Source organism: Ptychodera flava, chromosome 16, assembly GCF_041260155.1.
Source record: "Ptychodera flava strain L36383 chromosome 16, AS_Pfla_20210202, whole genome shotgun sequence".
In the NCBI taxonomy this organism is placed as follows: Eukaryota; Metazoa; Hemichordata; class Enteropneusta; family Ptychoderidae; genus Ptychodera; species Ptychodera flava.
The window spans coordinates 17,674,564-17,694,666 of record NC_091943.1 but is presented as its reverse complement, the minus strand read 5'-3'; the positions used below and the strand labels follow the sequence as shown (position 1 = coordinate 17,694,666).

Below are 20,103 nucleotides of genomic sequence, written 5' to 3'. Positions count from 1 at the left end.
TACCGGTAGGAAAATCAGTGAGTAAAAGTTAACACAAAAAATCCTTGGTGCATTAAGTTTCAAAGTCATTTTTTAAATAAAGTCAAGTTATGATAAAAGATGACTTACGTTGGCTCCAGGCACACCTACTTCTCCCCGAATGCCTGTCATACCGCGTGAACCAGTACTGCCTTTTTTCCCTGGGAAACCAACAATTCCCTTGAAACCCTGTCAAAGACAGTGCAGAGTTAAGTCTGGTCGGACTGGTTGCCTAACAACACTTTCATGAAATACGGCCGCAGTCTATCTCAATGATTTTCAATAGTTAAGGCCATATTGCGAGGACACATATGTCTAATGAAATTTATGTTTGTTTTTATCTTACATGACTATAGTTATTATCATATGACTACTGATAATGCACACTAAATCAAGAAATTATCATGGTAGAATCAAGTTTCTCTTCTCGGCAAACTCAACTTTTAGTTTGAAAATTAAATTCTGGTTTTGGCAGCTGTATTAATTTGACAGTATAATTCTGTATCTCACCAGCATGTATAAGAATCCTCAAAAACATTAGATCAAACATGCCGTGGAAACTATACAATGGCTGTCCCTGTTTGCTACTAAAATTGGCATTTGACCAGGTGATAGCAGATTAAGAACTTAGTCTACCAATTTCCTGGCTTGAATTTGTGGATTTGAAATCAAGACTAGTCATGATGAATAAATTGTTTAACGCTGTTTTTAAAGAATGGGAGAGGGTGAAACAGACGCAGGGCTACATAGAACCCTGAAATCAACGAAAGTACAGCATATTGAACTGAATTGAAGGAAATGCCATGGACAGCCAATGATAGTGAACAGCAGAGCCATACAATGTTGCTTCTACAGCAGGCAATACCCCAACCCCTGCTAACCTCTGCATCTGTACAACCCATGTTCTTGCTACCCTCCCCTGAAAGCCTGGAAAAGTCGTCCACTGAATGCTGTCCAGCGGAACATGTAACTCACAGTCAATGACAGTGGACTGCAAGTTACAAAATAAATATTTGTACACAATACATAATGCACTTTTTAATAGTCTGTCTAAAGTATGAAGTTCAAAGAAAGAATTTTGGGTTTGGTAAAACAACTCAAGTCCTCATGCATGGTAAAAGGTTGGCTTTTTATTGCTAAAATCCCGACGTTTTGGTTGTACACAGACAGCCTTTATCAAGGGCTGAAAATAAAAGAAGAAAATCATAGATAAAATTAGAAACTCATAGATAAAATGCTGTAGACTCACAAAAATGATGTAAAAAGATAAAACTTTTTACATGGTTTTTATGAGTCTGCAGGATTTTATCTATGAGTCTATTTTATCTATGATTTCCCTGTCGATTTTATCAGAATTTCATTTGATAAGCAGCCTGGTCGTACCTTGACACCTTTAGGACCTCTTGGTCCTGGCCATCCTAGGGGTCCAGTTGGTCCCTGTGACAAATTAAAAATATCAATGACTCTGAAATATCTATGATGTTGTTGTACACGAAAATGCAGAGGAATGATATTCATCACTTGCCTATGTACCACAGATACCACACGCAGGTTTCACACCATTCAAGAATACGTTGGACAATTAGTACATGTATGCAGAGTGTAATTAATGATACCTGCTGTACAGTCTTCTATGAACATGACTACTGTGGGTAGTTCCCGAACGTTTTTGAACTTTTAGCTCCTATACATGTACACTTACTACACTCTCACAGCCAGCCCATGGTTTAATACATGCCTTCTTATCGATTACGATTTCGTATACATGATGTGCCTTCTGGCAAGGCCAGCCAAAAACAAACCAAATGTGTGGGAGAAACAGGCACTGGCTACAACAGCTCACTGAGCCAAGCTACATTTAGCTTGAAATCAACGTAGGGGATCCGGAGGGCCACACTGTAGCCAAAATCAACGTAGGAGAGGGCCACACTGTAGCTAACATGAGAATGTGTGAGAGTCCACTGTGCATGAATATATTCCTGTACAGTGAATATTTCTAGACCAAAGGGAACCTAATAAATACATTCTGGACACATCTGAGAGTTGATTACACTAAATTGCCTGTGGGAAATCTATTTCTTGTCTAGGGTAGAATGTGCCTTGGTGACAGCTATTCTGACTCTCAAACTTTTACAATTCTTTTCTGATCTAACGCTTGTAGGGGCTCATTTTAAGGCTTTTGGTGTAAGAAAACTTTTCACCGGCTAAGTTTTTCTAAATTCTAAAATTTTCTTTTTTCTCCGTAGAGTTAACACGGGGATGGCGGCCATTCTGAATTTTAAATATCAGTAAATCTTTGGTCATTTGTTTCTCTAGTACAAAAATTTGCACGGTGACCCCCCAATTTCTATTCTTGATTTTGAAAGAGCAAAAATTTAAGTCTTTCACTTTGAAGTGCATGCTACCTTAACAGTAGATATTGAAAGACACTGATACAAAATCCACTGCTACCATGGGAATGTTTCTCATCAGTGATTTACTTACAGGGTTGCCTTTTTCTCCCTCAGGACCATTTGCACCTTTCAGTCCTCTCTCCCCCTGATAAGATCAAAGAGGAAAAAAACATTTCATTTCTGTAAGAACTGAATAGCCTGACAAAAATCCAGCGGAAAGAACCATAACAAATAAACGTTATTATCCTAACTTAAAGCATAGTCTTCTGTTAAACTGTCTAGGGTTCATGTATTAAAGAAAATTCTGGATTGACTCTATACATTTCCATGTTGTATGTTTATGCACGGTCCCTCCACCACTTTTGTGGAGGGGCCGTGGTTTATGCCATGTGCTGTCATTCGTGTTGTGACATTGAAAGAAATGACACTTCCAAAATGAAATGAAATATTTCTATCTCATGGTGTCTCCATGGTACTTTTCCGGTTGGCATTTACAGAAAGCATAGTGTCAAATACAACGAAATAGATCTGCAAACTGATATTTGACAGCTAGGGCATTTGAGAAATAATGGTGATCTGCCAGAGGAACCATTTGGATTTCATTTTCCTGTAAGTAGGTCCACAATAAGCACTATCTTGTTCACCCTAATTCCATGTAGACAGATCCACAATCACCATTGAAAACAATGGGTTTGGACCAAACCATGGTCACTGTGGCAGATACATTGAACGGTCTGTTTCTCACTGCTAATGTACATGTAGATGTAGAGTGTGTAACAACTTATGAAAAGATTGTACCTTTCTTCCTTTGAGTCCATTATACCCAGGGAGTCCATCAATTCCATTTAATCCGTCTCCTCCACGTTGGCCATCTGGACCCGGTAATCCTTGAGGCCCAGGAGGACCCTTAATGCATGGGAAAAGTGATATGATTTGGTTTATTGCAAAGTGTATGGTGGTAAACTGTATCACATGGGGAACTTTCACCATCAGGTAAAAAATAAAAACACATTTTTCTAGAAATCTTGTGAAATGTGAAGGAAAGTATTACTGTACTGGAGGTTGGAAATGCCACATACCTGGGGGTATGTGTGAATATGACATGTAAATACACCAGCAATAAATATTACACAGGACTGATAAATTATTTCCCTTTATTTTCTCATAAATGCAACTTTAGAAATTTGTGACAAAACACATGGACTTCAACATTCAAAATCAATTTAAAGATATAATGACATGTGTGTACACGTTAATAACATTGTAGAGCCGTTCAAATATACCGTATACTTTTGAGAGCTTTCATTGAACTGAACATTTAAGGTATATCTCAGACCATAAGAACAGTACAGTATACTCCTATCAAAACAATCAAAAATCTGATTATTTGTACGTATATGCGGTCACCTGGTTTTATGACTGTGACTAAGAAAGCAGTCTGTAAATATAAGACTATGTATGGGTAACAAGTGACCATATGTCGTATTTATAAAACACACAGCCTGAAACACAACACTATATTTTCAGAATAATTTGAATGCCACATATCACCTTAGGTCCTTGAAGTCCTTTTTCTCCCTTTTTTCCCACTCTTCCGATTGGTCCTCTTGGCCCCACTTTTCCAGGAAAACCTGGGAGACCTGGTAGGCCAGGCACTATCTGTGACCAACAGAGAAAGCTGGTTATTTTGTGAGGTTTGTGCGTTTTAGTTCCAAACACCCACACTCTGCATTAGTTACAGGTGATTGAGGATGAGCCAAGACTTCTTACAACATTTAGAAATAGAAATAGAATTAGAGTGACATGTGCTTGATGTGACTCAGCCATAAAGGGGAAATACATTTTGCAATCACCTACATACATGCTTTGTTATTAAAATCTCCACCGAAAAGGGATGAACTAGGGAAAGGGTGCGTGGGTATATATGGGTTACATACATGAATCGGTTACATTTTCAATCAGGTTTGAGAACAGGTCCGTGCATCACTAGCCCATTTAGGTATGGACTCTCATTTCATGCTACTGTAGGTGTGTTCCCAGAGTGTCAGTTTGAAAGGGTTAATTTGCTACCAAAAGTTTTGCAAACAAATCATTGAGCGGCAGTTTAATCCTCTTTCTCCCAAGTGGTATTTATTTCTGTGGTTTTTCCATGGAGCCTGGTAGAAAGAGAATTAATCTGTTTATGACTATAGTTTATTGAAATGTTATATACGCTGACAGACGAGACGTTTACTTGGCATTGTGACTTTGCATAATATCATTCATCATTGTTAATTCATCTACTTTTTAATCTACTTGGAAAGCAGTTGTCAAGGGAGTTACTGACGTGTAGATGAATAAAATATTAAATAGCCATATTAACCTTGACGGACAAACCATTTTCACTTTGCAGGGGTTGATCTGATATATTAGAACGGCGATAATATTGCAAAAGCTGTGGATTCTGCAGAGAAAGCAGTACCGAAATGTCAGTGGCCAAGCACTATACGGCTACATGCAATGCGCTGAGCTGCAGCACTCTTAAACGGGACTCACTTTCATTTTAGTTTGTTGTAAAACCCAGCTTTTCCCTGTTCAAAGCCTTATTCAAACACTGTGTGCGCACAACCCACACAATTCATGAGTATGGCAGTGGTTAATTAAAACAACCTTAAAGTAACATAATCTTTATGTAACATCCTTCTAAACATCCACAGTTGATAAACGAAATGAAATAACTCACTGAAGGCACAAAAAGTGAAAAATGCTGAAGGCGTCTTCCACAGATTTGCAATTTGTGGGCCATACAACTTTGCTGTTTTCTTAATCTCTGCAAGGTAGAATGTCTATAAATGACACACTTCAACTGAGCTAGGGAGCACAGGTACATTCCAAAGCTGCTGGTTGTGTTTTCAATACGGCTTCTTGTGGACTCCAAAGAGAGTTTGAGAGTGTTTTGGCTCAAAATTGGACAAAGCTGCTTCTGACTCTGAGAAATCATCACATTTTCAGTATTTACCAAAAGGCCTATTTGAAATCTTGACCATTGGAATTAGGATGTTTACAAAATGTTACAAAAAGAAAGTGCCACGTTCACATGCCCACTGAGTTTGATCAGGTTAAATTAAAAGCATGCCAATAGGGACAGCTCCAGCGATAACTCGAAATAACTTTATCTCATGCATACTTAGAGTAAATGTTGTGACTTTTGAGTTTAGAATGATGCAAGGCATCCTTCAACTATTTGGAAAAACTAAACAATGTGCCATTCAGCATGTGTGTTTGCATGTAATGCCATACTTTTCATAATAAGTCTGGACTTTTTCAGGTGTTTCATTACTTTGCTATACAGCTTCAGCTCAAGTATAGGACAGTGAACTCAATATAAGCACCCTGTAAGTCATGTCATGCCTTTATTATGTAGGAGTTTATGGGTACCTGTATGTGTAGCATGCTGTTCTTAGTTGTTATTTCAGTAATACTCGTATGGAATATCCCATTATTTGTATCATGGAAAATATTTCTGTATACCGGTATAAGTACAGACCATGACTTCATGACTACGGTATTATTGCCCATGACATGCTTGATTCACTTGTATATCTAGTAAGATTAATTTAAGTCTAGTGGGTACATATTATAATGTTATCATGATCATTAAATGCAATAATGGCATTTTGACTGCTGTGAAGACTTTAACGAAATTAGCGTTGAGCGATGAAAGTTGCCATCTAGAAGGTATTCAAAGTGGAGAAACCTTGTGTGGTTTAATGTGTGAAAACATTCCATACAAATGGATTTAAGTGGTGGGAACAGCACTAGTTATTCATTAGATAATACAACTAGAAAGTACACAACAAACAAATTAATGTTCATCTAAGCAGGTATCCTGGTAGTCAAGATTGGTAAAATTAGATGCATGCCTAAATTTTCATTCTAAAATTTTTAGAATTTCTCTCTTTATCAAATAATTATGGGTTTTGAAGTAACTGTTTTAATGTAAGCATATTTTTATAGGCCTTTACTTCTAATTAACATGCTACACCACTTATCATTTAAAATAAATTTCATTTCATTTGTTTTTGAATTGGTGAATATTTTAAAAACTGAAGTGATGCTTTTATTTAATTCAAGTTCATGAGTTCTGTATTCCTTCTCATTAAAGTGCCTCAATTTTCATGACTCTGGTTATGAATATCGTCAGAGGAGCATAAAATCTTATCATACATTATTATTGATCCATGAGAAATACATCTGTTTGGTGTCAATATATATTATTTTCATGGTTCCATTGGGAATTTATCATCATAAAAACTGCATACAATATGGCTGCCCCCACATGTTTGATAGACTGGATGAGTATTGGCAGAGCAGTAACAGTTTTGTTGTGGTTCCATTAGGATTGAGAATTCATTGTCACAAAAACTACTGCCAATACGGCTGCCCCTGTATGTTGGATGGACTGGACAAGTATTTGCAGAGTACAGTAGCAAAACAATCAATCACAAAAATGATGCACTCTTTCGTAAAGTATAAACAGAGTGTAGGAAGACAGAACTCAGGTTGATAAATTAAATCAAATGAAAAAGAGTTAAGCATTACAATGATTTATGAGAAGCAGCAGGAGGTACCATTGGTAGGGAGACTCGGATAACACGGTTACTCAGAGTACCATGCAAGAGTTTACCTTTCGTAAAACTAAATCTCTGATGAGTACAGCTTGGTAGTACAACAAAGGCTGTCTCCACTGACAGAAGATGCAAAGATCAAGCAATAGAAGAGTGTCAAGACAGAACAAAGAAACTTTTTAACTGTGGTTAGGAACAGAGAGAGTCAGAGGAGAGAATAAATACAAAAAGTCAAAAAGAAAAGTGTGAACTGGAAAATAAACAACTTCATGGTGCAAGGAATGACATTCCTATGGAGTGCACCAAAACTCAGTGAAAGTTAAAAAAAAAATCACATAGTATTCTAACAGTTAAAGGTAACTGTGTTACTGTTATGTAGATAATTAATACAGATATAGATATATCACATAAGATAATTTTGTACAGTGAGCCCATGCGGTTACACAGATGGCAAAGACTGTATCAAATTATGTGATATACCAGTCCCGATGTGTTGCAGCTACAATGGTCAGTAATGTTAGAAGTACAGTACGTTCGCTATATATCAACAAAAGTTGTTTTTTACAGAAAAGATGTAGAATGCAAAAGTAATCTTTTTCAGAAAAGTACAAACTGTGTCACGCAAAAATGTAATACTGCAAAAAGAAAACATATGGCACAAAAAAATGATTAATAGGCTGAGAAAATTACATGGCTATGTACTTGAGAAAATATTTGTGTATATTTAAAGGAAAACAAAATACATAAATTTCATAATTGAGGTAGTGTGCATCTAGTACCTGGAGACAGATATTGCAACTCAAACTTTTACAATACCTTTTTGATCTACCCTTTTGGGAGCTCGTTTTGAAGCTTATGAAGTGAGTATAATTTTCAGTGGGTTAGTTTTGTGAAAAATCCAAAATTTTATTTTTCTTGATAGAGTTAACACAGGGAGAGCGGCCATTTTCAAGTACAAGTGTCAGGTAAATATTGGGTCATTTGTTTTTCTAGTACCAAACTTTGCCTGGTGACCCCTGATTTTTTTCCTTGATTTCAAAAGGGCATTGTTTAAAAGTTTCCATACGGAAAGTTTGAGTTTTTCAATTGCAAGATGGACACTACCTTCAATAGATTTGAGACACTGGCATGTATTGTGTAAAGAATTGTTTGTAACATTTCTGAAAAATTACTGGCACCAAACAATTATTCTGAAAATTCCAAACAAAGTGACTCATGCAATAACTACTTACTGGATATATGGATTCCATTTCTTCCAGAAAATTATCAACATACTCTGCGTCAAACATGTCCAACATATGCTGTATGAAATCAGGTGGCAACCAAGAATACTTGGCCATTAAATATGGCTGAAAAAGTTTGGGAAAGAAATTTGTCGGGTAAACTAAATATGTCAGAGAAGGGGGACAACTCTTTTGAGTTCAGGAAGTTTCAAAGTTTACCATCAAAATCTTAAACATTTGCATTACTCTTGAATGCATGAATCAAGAGTTAATATGACTTTGCCTTTTGCAGTAATACCATGTACAAACTTTTCAATATAGCAGAACATCTATGCAATACATAATCCTTCAGAATAGGTTAAACCCTAAACACCAATATGATCTCTTGGGTGTACGGAGTCTTTATATATCACATCTTTTTTTATTCCAGAGTAGAACCATTCACAGATAGTTGACAAGTGTACTTTGTTGTTATGGATACATGCATGTAGAATTTCACAGGTTATGAGAATGAAGGTTTATCAACTGATAACCTTTTGGAGTGAATCCTATGTTTATCAGACAGCTCACATTGGTATTTTACTTGCAATGACCCTCAGACCTATGGATATTACTGCAAATGTAATAGACAGACCGACAAAAACACAGCCTGTCATTTGTATTTTCAATATTTTTTGTTTTTACAGAAGTTTTCTTTTACAGCATCTATGCAAATTTATTTTCTTTCTAGTTGTCTAATGACCATTATCAAAGAAATCCACCAGTTGCATTTGGAAATCATGCAAACACCATGTATAACACAAATCAACTGACTATCCTCTCTGGGGTGTGATGGCAAATTTAATGGTCAAAGCAGTAACCTTTGATCATAAAAACCCTTTTCACTTGACTGTCTTGCCTTTACATGCATTTACATGGTTGAATATGCCAGTAATGATAATATAACTTTGCCACATCATGTTAATAGTCACAAAAAGGCAATGATAGAGAGCATGAAGAGGTTTAACAGATTAATTTTATGAGTACAATGTGGGAATTATGCTCCACATTTGCCGCTATTCCCTTTGTTTCATTCTTTCTCTCTTTGAAGCCATAATTTCTATGAACATGAAGGCCTCAGCCACTTTGTGTAGAGCACTACTGCTTCAAATGAGAATAAGCAATAAATATTCAAGACTTTGTTTCTAGAGAGATACAAAGCTACGGACAGAACGTGTGTTTACTTCCCATTTTCTAATTACATGTATCAACATTTGCAGGGCGGTCACACCAGGGTGATAAAACGTAACATCTTGGCCAAATGTCAAAGCATGCTCTCCAGAGAGTGGGATTCAGCCAATGGTTTGCCTGTGACAGATGTGTTTGTCTAAAAAGCACTGAAGCCAAACCAACATTCATCACATTCCAAATCATATAATTGCCCGCCTTTGCTGCAATTGTAGTCTGTATGAGAACTCGTGAACGTTCTGTTAAGCTGGTCATTTCTTATTAAAATTTGAGTTACTCAACACTGCCATACACTATACACTTAAAACCGAACACTACCAGTAAATGAATGACTGGTCATTAATTATGGAATGCAGTGAAGCAAACCAGTATGTTGTCTGATGAAATAATTCCCACACAAAATTTATCTGGGCTCCTTAAAAGTCCACTTCTATGCTGGATCGTGACTTTTGAAGAAAAAAGAGGCAGTTTACAGGTTTGTTGGGGAATTTATGATGCTCAGTCATCGTGGGAAACAAATTTTATGCTTTTGAGAATGTGTAATTTTACACTGTCCTTTCTGAAATTTCTGTTAACCTGAACTTAAGGTAGAACGCACCTCGGGGACAGACATTCGGACTATCAAACTTTTACAATTCTCTTCTGATATACCACATGTGGGTGTTCATTTAAAGCTCTTGGTGAAAGAAAACTTTTCACTGGCTTAGTTTTTCGAAATTCGAAAATTTTTATTTTTCTCCATAGAGTTAACACAGGGATGGCGGCCATTTTGAATTTCTAATACGGGTAAATCTTGGGTACCAAAATTTGCACGGTGACCCCCTATTTTTATTCTTGATTTTGAAAGAAAATGATTGAAAGATTCATTAAGGAAAGTTTTAGCAAAAGTTTAAGTCTTTCACTTTCGAGGTGCATAATACCTTAAAGCAGAAAGTTGCCTTGACACCGGTGTAAAGGTGATGGATATGAAATATCAAATTAACAGGGTTTGTGCTGGTCTTAAGTAAGGTGTAAAAATTTGAATTTGTCATATCAATCTCACACAACAAAGCTTTTGAAGGTATATTGCAGGGTGCTTAAACATTATTCTGTAGTGAAACAAAAAATATGGAAACATTAACCCTTTGAGCGCCGAAGTCTATTTTTGTCCCCTTTATAAAATAAATCCCAGTCAATTTTTCTCAGATTTTTTGCCAAAATTTTGAGAAAAAACTGTAGCCAATGAAATATGCTGTCCGTTTGGTCCAAAATTATCAAAATACTTTATTACAGAAAAAAATCACAAAAATTGGTAAAATGTTGCACTAAAATTTTGACGGGAAAAAATTACAGCGCTCAAAGGGTTAAACAAAATTTTGAGTATGTCATAATGGCTTACGGCATCTGGTGCTGGGTGTCCAATATCAGGATGTACAACGACAGGAGGAACTGGAGCAATCTGACGAACGAGAAAGAAATATTATCTGATGAATCACGGATGAATGAAACATGCACATAAGAGACCCCTTGCATTTCCGGTTAAGGTAGCATGTGCCTTGAAAGTTAACAACATAAACTTTTGCTCAAACTTTCCGCAATGAAACTTTCAACCACCCTTTAACCAAATCAAAAACAAAAATCAGGGGTCACAGGCAACATTTTGAATGAGGGAAATAACCTATCATTGACTGATTTTGAAATTCAAAATGGCTGCTATTCCTGTGTTAACTCTATGTGGGAAAATAAGAATTTTGATTTTCAAAAACTATGAGGGTGAACATTTTTATGATTCCAAGAACTTTAAAATGAGCCCAAACACATGGTAGATCAGAAAAGAATTGTAGAAATTTAAGAGTCCAACGATCTGTCCTCTAGGCGTATTCTACCTTAATACTCCCATTAAATTCACCTCATGCTGTGTTTTCACTTTATCGGTGGGGATGTCTAAGGGCATTGTGACAACTTTGCCGTGAACAAACCAATGTTGCCACATACTGTATCTGCTGGGTACAGTACCATAAACACGCATTAAAAAACTTATCCATGGAAGAAGTAAAAAGTAAAGAGAAACAAACTTGACTGTGTTTACATTTGTACCTGGAGCAAGTTTTTAACCGTGTACACACTTTTAACAAAGTTAAAAAAATTACTTACGATTCATTACTGGGTGACAGTTGCATTTTTGTTTTTATTCATGATGGACAGTTATTGACTGTTTTTTTAAATGTCAATTTTGATGAAAATCATAACAATAAAGGAATGGATATAAAAGGGGACTGGGAGGATAATTTTACCTATCTTTCTCGGGTACCTGGGGTCATTCATGCTTTTCTTGATGTTTACAAACCCTTGAAAGCTGTTCAGACATATACTACAAGAACCCCTTTGTATAATAAAGGATAAGCTACTTGACAGGTTGTGCAAATTGATGAGCTGGACCACAGACCCTGTGTCTGGACTGAAATTTGTCTATGTGCTTCGGCAGACTGACTACTTTCCTCTATTGCACAATCAGCAATTCATGATTTAACAAACTGTGTTTACCGTGACTGGTGCTGTGATTTATCATGCAGTAAAAACATAGCAGATCAATTGTGACAGATAGCGATCCAGACACTGTAACCCAAGGCCTACAGGTCAAAACTGTGGAGTGGTCTTTCATCTGTCACTGGCGTTTTGGAGTGGCCATAATTGTTTGAGCAGTCGGAATCGATGGGGGGTCATGATCAGTGACTGACTCATTGATCATGTCAGTGTCTGTTTTTAACTCCTTGTCTCACCTTTGCTGCTTGATGTCGTGAATCGTATTGGAACTCAATGCATTCGAAGACATCCAGGCACTCATGAGCAGCTGCAAGGGATCCTTGAACCACCAGTAAATGTTGGACCATACCCTGTCCGAGAAATGATGCATGAAAAGTTGAAAAAATTTGCAAAAATCAAACCATGTTTGCACAATGTGACCCCTTCACTGTGCTGCAAAACTTCTGTTTTCAAGAATTTTTTTCGACTTTTTCGAAGGTTTATGCAAATGAAAGGGTCGAGAATAAAACACGTTTACATGATAGTTGAGGGATGTACCAGTATCTTTAACAGTAACATCACACAGTCACATCTTTTTAGTTACAAAGATCAGGAAGATTTACCTGAAAAAGACAGTTTCCTTTCATGACTTGTTGCCCAGAAATAGAGTATACTTCCATAGCATGCAATAAACAATACAGATTGTATGTATTGTTGAGTACAGTGAAATCTGTCTATTAAGGACACCTTTAGGAATAGAAAAAGTGTCCGTAATATAGAGGTGTCCTTAATAGACAGGTGAAGTTCTATTCAAAGTGTAGGTGAAGTTCTATTCAAAGTGTAACTTTGGTTCGATAAGAGGTGTCCTGATTAGAGAGGTGTCCATAAAGCAGGTTTCACTGTACACAAAACCTGATAAAAACATTCTGCCTAAACAGTCTATTACACTTACCAATTTTTCATCTTTATTACCGAAAGAAGATGAATCAGAGATAATAAAAATATCCCACCTGAAATTTACTGTCCCACAGATGAACTCTGCCACCAATCAGTATCTTTCCATCGATATCAATATTCGGTGGTTTAAAACTTTGGAGTCTGATAGACTGGACGCCAATGCAGTCTATGAACAATGTCACGTACAGTTTACTGACTCCGAGAGCAAAGTAGTGCCAGAGACCATCTCCAATGTTTGGATGGACAAACCTTTGAGAGAATAAATATAACTTTGATAAGTGTATGTTTCTAAGGTAGTTCGCACCTCTTATAAAATGAAAGACTTAGAACTTTTGCTCAATCTATTCCTCAAGCAAACCTCAAGAATAAAAATCAGGAGTTACTGTACTAAGTTTGGTACTAGAGAAATAAAGTACCAAATGTTTAACAATCTTTGAAATTCAAAATGGCTACATTCCTGTGTTAACTCTATGGAGATGGCATCTCTATGGGGCAAAGTACTGGAGATTTCCCATAATTCATTATGATTTGTATCCTTGGAGATTCCTCAGTGAAGTCTACCACGTCTCCCATATGTAGACAAATTCATAGACTAGTTGTAAATATTCTGAAAGCATACTTTTAAGCACACATTCTTCTCAATTAGCATTTTAAATAATTTGGAATTATGCATGATTGACAGAGGAGATAGCATTTTTGTAAAATTTTCCACTGATTACGTCTTCAGCCATACAAAATAATGTGATGGAAAGTAGGGAGACAAGTTGCAACTGTTTTATAAAATAAAAAGAATATTGATTTTTTGCAATGGAAATGACAAAAGCAATTCGCATGCTAAGTTTTCTCTGAGAATGACCCCTTCAGTTTGTCATAACTTACTGCCCAAAAGTATGGCATTTGTAGTACCTACAGAGTGGGACTTTAATGATTGTGTAATGGATTTGAACACGTTCACTGAAATGTCTACACATACTTTTACTAGATATCAATTAACAATTATTCTGATGCTGCACATTATTGCTTGTATTTCAATGATACAAATCAAAGAGAATTGTGGGTAATTATTGTACTGTGCTGGGGGGAAATAAAATTCTTGATTTTCATAAAAATAAGCTGGTGAACCTTTATTTACTCTTTAACCCTTTCACCACCATGGTTTGTCCCAAATCCATTGTTTTCTATGGTAAAGTTGGACCTGTATACAGGGAACTGGGGGTGAAAGGGTTAAGCTTCAAAATGAGCCCACACAAGGGGTAGGCCAAAAGAATATTGTAAAAGTTTGAGATTTTGAATATCTGTTCTCGAGGTGTGTTCTACCTTAACCCTTTCAGGCCTGACTGTTTTGGCAACATGCTTGGTGTCTCAGGTATTGGCTTGAAAGAATTTTAACAATGATTAGAAGTCTTTCAATAGGCCATTGTGGTAGCATGGAAATTGCACTAAATATTGCTCGATACACTAACAGTTAAGAGGCTTTGTTTCACCAATGCCCTGTAAAGCAATGTAAACTTGGTGACGCAACAAGTGAAAGATTGACTAAAAAAAATATTCACTTCCCAGTGATTTACCATATTATCGTTCCATATTTTAAAAGACAGGCGTAAAGCATTTTCAAAGTGATGACTCAAAGAAAATCAAAGAAATATACTAATTTTTGCCTACTCAAGGCAATTCTCTAGGTGTATTTGATTTAACAGGGTGCGCAAAAACTGCTAGTCAGGTACCGGAATTAGTGAGCGAAATCTAGTGCTGCCTGTTGGTGCATCTAACAGCCAGTCGCCTTCAGTGACAAACATCATGGTGGGTTTTTAGGAGTGCTCAAGCTCCAAAACTGAGCACCGGGACAGCCTTCTTCTATATGGATATGCAAAGTTGGTGGATGTGTGTTTGTCTTTACACCACTTTTTACTGACTTGACAGAATGGCAGAGACAAGATAGGTAGGGAAAGGATTTAAGAATGCATACTTACTGATACGTGTTGAGTTCTTCAAAGTTTAGTTGAAGCTGTATAAGGCGATGGCCTACATGAATACTTAGATATATCTGGTTTGTCTTATCAATGATTGTCAGTAAATTTGTTGTCTCTGCTAAATTGTAACGAAACTTCATGAAGATTGAAAATTCTTCCGGAAACCTTGAAAGGTAAAAAGATGGAGGATTCTGAGAAATTCACCCAGCAATGGAGTCAAGCTAGAATGCATGTATTGATTTTGCTATTTATAAATGTGATATATGAAATTGACTGTCTTTTTTATCATCATTTTCAATACTAGAGCAAGAAAAATGGTCCAGGTCCAAGGGAGTAGATGGCAACAGCGCCCTCTATCAGCTTGTATAGAAGTTGCTGCTGGCAATATCTTGATGCACTTCAGTTCAGGGAGGTCTTCCAGATGTGATGCAGTCTGGGTATTTGTGGCATTTAATATTTTCAATTGTGTGAAAGTTTGTGTTTGTGATGAAACAAGTTGAAATTAGTTTTTCATGTCAATGCTTTCACTATGAGTTTTGTGTCCGAATCAAGAAGCTGGTCTTTTCATGTCTACCAAAACTTTGTAGTTTCTGAGAGGGCATGACACAGCATGCATGCAACTACTAAAATTGAAACATGATGCGTGTCCTTAAAGTTCAAGGTTCTGTCGATAACTATCTGAAAACTGATGAGTTATATGACATGAGTGGTACTGTGCTGAATTGTTTGCTTTTACAATACCAACGAACTGTTTGGGTGTGTCCCCACAAAACTTAGAAGTTATGAAAGACGGGTTCCCAGGGGTTCACCAAGACAGAATTTGTGTTGTCCTCAATTTGTTCTGTCCCTGTGTAATTTCAGAGTAAAAAAAAATGTCAAAAACAGAGCTTGGTGACTTTAAAGGGAGGCAGTCATCGGAACTGTGTGTGTGCGACTTTATTGTTTACAAACAATGTATTTCATGCATGATATCAAGATGCATCAAGTCAACATAGCTATAACACTTAAATTATATGATATTCATTGTAAACAAACATGTTTTAACGTTCATAAATCACCAACGTACCCTAGATAGTGTTTACATCAGTCGTAGTGTTCCCTGGGAACCTTTGAGACGATTTCTGATGACTGCCTCCTTTTAATCATGCAAAAATTAATTCAAACTTTTGTTGCATGAACAGACTGAAGACATAGCCTTTGAAAACCTAATTATTCAACTTACCTGTCTGGAAATAAAACTCTGGTTGGCTGTATATACATGGTATTTTCATTAAATACATAATAAACACAATTACTTTCATCAGGATAAACCCCTGGTAAATAACTTTCTGATAGAGAGTACTTGGGTACATCTTTGAATATGTCCACCAAGCCTGCAAATAAAAGGAAAATATGATTGTAGCACAAAAAATGAGGATACATGCAGAAGTCAGATGTAAGGGACAATATCACTAATATCAATATTTCACATTTATGATATTATGAGGTTATCCCACGATATCAGCGCTTGGTTGGGACGTATTGCCACTCGTGAGGGTGCGCACCGCATCACACGAGTCGAAGACGAGTGTGATGCGGCGCGCACCCTCACGAGTGGCAATACGTCCCAACCAAGCGCTGATATCGTGGGATAACCGATTTATCATATGCCCATGACCGTACATTTATGTAAAAGGTAATTAAAAATAAAGAAATTTTATTAGTTTTTGTCAGTCTTTCGAAGGGACTATGTTTTTATATTCTGCCGCTGGTCTGAGCGCATTGATACATGTTTGTTTACAACAGCTGATCAAGTTCAGCGCAATTTACCGCAGTTCAGAAAAGGAATGGAGCCAATTTACTAATTCTGGTCACCGTCCCGGTGTTCTGGTGGATAATTATTACACGGACAATATTGTAAGTTTGAATTCACTTTAATAACTCTTGCTGAAACATGGCTGACGTGAACAGGAACGACGAAATAGCGCGAAATACAACAGATTGTAAACATCAACTTTTAATTTTCTACAACAACCTGTCCTGTAACTCTCTTTAGATCTGAAATAAAGGAACGTTAAATTCATATGTACTAAGTAATATGTTTCGTTTTATATCGGTAAATTTTGATTGAATGCAAGATGAACATCATAACATCAAAATTGGAAATAAACAACAATTGATGACATATAACGTGCCGTATCAGACTGATATTTTACGTTCCACGTCACGACGCGTCAGAGGAGACACGGATACGGTCATGGGTATATGATAATACTTTTTATTATATTATAGCTTTGTCAATATCAGTGAATTTGTGACGTCATACCTTCAGATTATTATTGATAATGTATCTGATATCCTGCATTGTGGACCAAGATGTTTTCTCCAACTACAAATTCACTGGTATCACCAAAACTATAAAATAATAGCAATAATATACCCTTCCTGGCCCATAATGGACTTGAGCCAACTTTGCATTCCATAATGTACTTTGCTTTGCCTCACACATGGATTATGTCATACAAAGTTTGCTTTCTTCCATTATGGGCCGGGAGGAGTACATTATTGCTTAAATAATTATGAAAATAATATATTTCTCTGACAATTTACTCTTAGTTCACTAGTGTTTATGTCTGCAAATAACACGGCCAGTTAAATCCTGTAGTGGGAGGGGGGGGCACACATGAACAGTTGCAATGCATCACTTTATCAAAGTTTGAAAAAGTGAAGGGACAGTATGAAAGTCGTCACTTGCACAATTATTCAGGCATACAGTCTCCATCCGGCAGCGGGAAATATCGAGGCCTCGATGTTATCAGAGAAAGGAAGCAAAAACTTGGCGAACTTTCCGCTGGGAAGAAACTACACTTTTATCAACACTTTGTGATGTAACTCGATACATTCCCATGTCATTAAACAGTTGTTTAAGTGTGTACCAAAATATATTAAGTGCTTGTAAACCCTGTGTCTAAGTGAATTGAGAATATAATTTCCTTTTGGGCTTGTGAACTGAGGCCTACAAGCAAAAAGGTGAAATCTTTGGCCTACTCTCTCAAAAAATAAGTATCATATTTCTAAACAGATGATGCAATATTAGTGTATCTCAGCAGCAAAACAGAATCACGGACAACAGACCAAAGCACAAAATTATCCACATAGTAATAATATCCTCTTTTACAAGGGCAGTGGCAGCAAAACCCAGATTTTTGTCAGATTATATTCTGCTCAACGGAAATACAAGGTTTCCTATTTCTTGAGTGGGTAAGAGCACATTAGTTGCCATTTTGCATGGCGCTGGAATATATCCCTCTAGGTTTGATAGACCTAAGTACACAAATGGCTTTGGGGCAACTTGATGACAAAGATTGGTCTGGTTTAGTTTAGGAGGGTGAGAAGAGAGCTCTACAGTTCAAAAATTAACCTATTTTGCAGACCACTACATAGGCATCAAAGAAATTGTGAGGATTACACAGTACTGCCAAAGATGCAAGAAATCCCTCTCAAACAAGGGTGATGCCGAAGTGCGGATATACATGTAGGTGGCCTGCAAAGGGCAGTGCACTTTCAAGACTTTAATCCACCCTTGCAAATGCCTTTTTGTGATCCTTAATTTCTTAACTCCGTGTGAATATATGTCATTCACCCACTGGCTACAAGATTCAGTTTTTCTATTTAGTTTAAGGTACCATGCACTTTGAAGTTGAAATACTTTACATTTTGCTGAAACTTTTTAAAAGACAATTCAACCATTCCCTTTAGAAATCAAGATTACAATCCAGGGGGTCAGTGTGCTAAGGTTTAAATCGCTCCGATGCGTATTTCAGGTTCAAATGCCAGAAGCTGTAACTTCTGATGATTTTTTTCACTAATTCTGCTTTCAATGACAAACTAAAACAACTGCAATGTTCAAATACCGGTAGGTACAACATTGCCACACACCAGTACGCATGGAGATAAGCAAGACACTTTTTCTCCTTTGCATGTATCTTGGTTCACAATCACAACAGTTAATTCATTGAAATTGCAAAATCCTTATATCAGCATCCTTGCTTTTATTCTTACATGTTATCATTTATTGTTTTCTTCTTAAAGGCAATGAAGCCGTAACTTTTGATGAATTTTCACTATTTCCGTTTTTATGTCAGTTGAAAATTCTTGTTCTAATCCCAAAAGCATGTTAAAATGGCAAGTATTTAGTTTGTCAACACAGTGTCTACACATGCATCATTATAGTTGACATTTGCAATCTATTACAGACCATAATTCACATGTCAACAATATTAACATGCATGCTGAAGTGAGAAGGGAAGTCGGTTTCACTCAACTTTCACTCCCATTTCCCCATCCTGAGGTATGTCGTCACCTTTGAAAACAATAGGGTTGACCCATAGTATGGTGACTGGATACTGCAGCTTGAAAATTGCTCAGCAACGGTTGCTTGGGAAATATTCACAGTCAATAACATGGATTTTTTAAAATTGTTTTTTTGTAAGTGGAGACATGATAATGTAACTCATGGTTCACAGACAAGCGATTGTTGACCTTGATGTCATAGAGAAGTAAATGAGTTTGGCAAGATTTGAAAATGCTTATAAAGCTAAAGCTAAATTTTGTCAGAAGCATCTAAAAGAGTTTGTGACAGTCACATCGGCAAACACCTGATTTGAAATAGCATATCACTACACTGTTATTTTGTTGATTTTTGCAGATTCTATGCAAATCTAGAGAATTTTCATACCCTTTCGTATTTTTCATGGTCATTCATGGAAGTGCATACAAATTTAAGACTAACCACATCAAGTTCATAGGTTTTATCTGGATCAAAAAAGTGCAAAGAAGTTAATGTGCAAGAGTTTGTGTTTGGAATGTTGCCAGCACTAGCCATCGCACAGATGTTGAATCTTTCAGTATCACCGTAGAGGGTTTACACTAACAAAGCCTCAGGAAGATTTCTCTTTGTTTATATACTATCTCTGATCTGTGTTACATCTAAATGTTCACAGCTTTGCCTTCCGCTTCTGTGAAAATCACAATTCATCTGTCAGTGTCTCAATTCTTGTTTTACAACCAATCAAATTCCCACATCCCTGTTCTGTTCCATTGGATGAGATCTGCTCCTCCTATAACTGGAAAAGAAAACTCAGCTGTCTCAAGCCTTTAATCACTGTGGTTTGGACCAACCTTATTGTTTTCTAGGGAACAGTTGGACCTCTAGAAAAGGAAATGG

At 36.7% G+C, this 20,103-nt stretch overlaps 1 protein-coding gene across 11 annotated transcripts in view; it reads right to left on the bottom strand.

Moving 5' to 3' along the window:
* The window catches only part of LOC139114168 (collagen alpha-2(I) chain-like), a 151,451-nt gene that overhangs the window by 58,744 nt on the left and 72,604 nt on the right, over positions 1-20,103 (bottom strand). For 5 of the 11 annotated variants that reach the window (XR_011547813.1, XM_070675738.1, XM_070675739.1 and 2 more), the window contains 13 exons: positions 16,120-16,270; positions 14,898-15,062; positions 12,981-13,176; positions 12,228-12,341; positions 10,847-10,906; positions 8,251-8,367; positions 7,078-7,137; positions 4,774-4,854; positions 3,963-4,070; positions 3,210-3,317; positions 2,503-2,556; positions 1,402-1,455; positions 109-207 (listed from right to left, as the gene is read on the bottom strand). Coding sequence is in view for 10 of the 11 variants with exons in the window: in XM_070675732.1 (XP_070531833.1) it covers positions 109-207; positions 1,402-1,455; positions 2,503-2,556; positions 3,210-3,317; positions 3,963-4,070; positions 4,774-4,854; positions 7,078-7,137; positions 8,251-8,367; positions 10,847-10,906; positions 12,228-12,341; positions 12,981-13,176; positions 14,898-15,062; positions 16,120-16,270 (1,367 nt within the window). In the remaining variant the exon portion in view is untranslated. The remainder of the gene's footprint in view (positions 1-108; positions 208-1,401; positions 1,456-2,502; positions 2,557-3,209; positions 3,318-3,962; positions 4,071-4,773; positions 4,855-7,077; positions 7,138-8,250; positions 8,368-10,846; positions 10,907-12,227; positions 12,342-12,980; positions 13,177-14,897; positions 15,063-16,119; positions 16,271-20,103) is intronic. The other 6 variants (XM_070675741.1, XM_070675737.1, XM_070675742.1 and 3 more) reach the window with 4 other exon arrangements.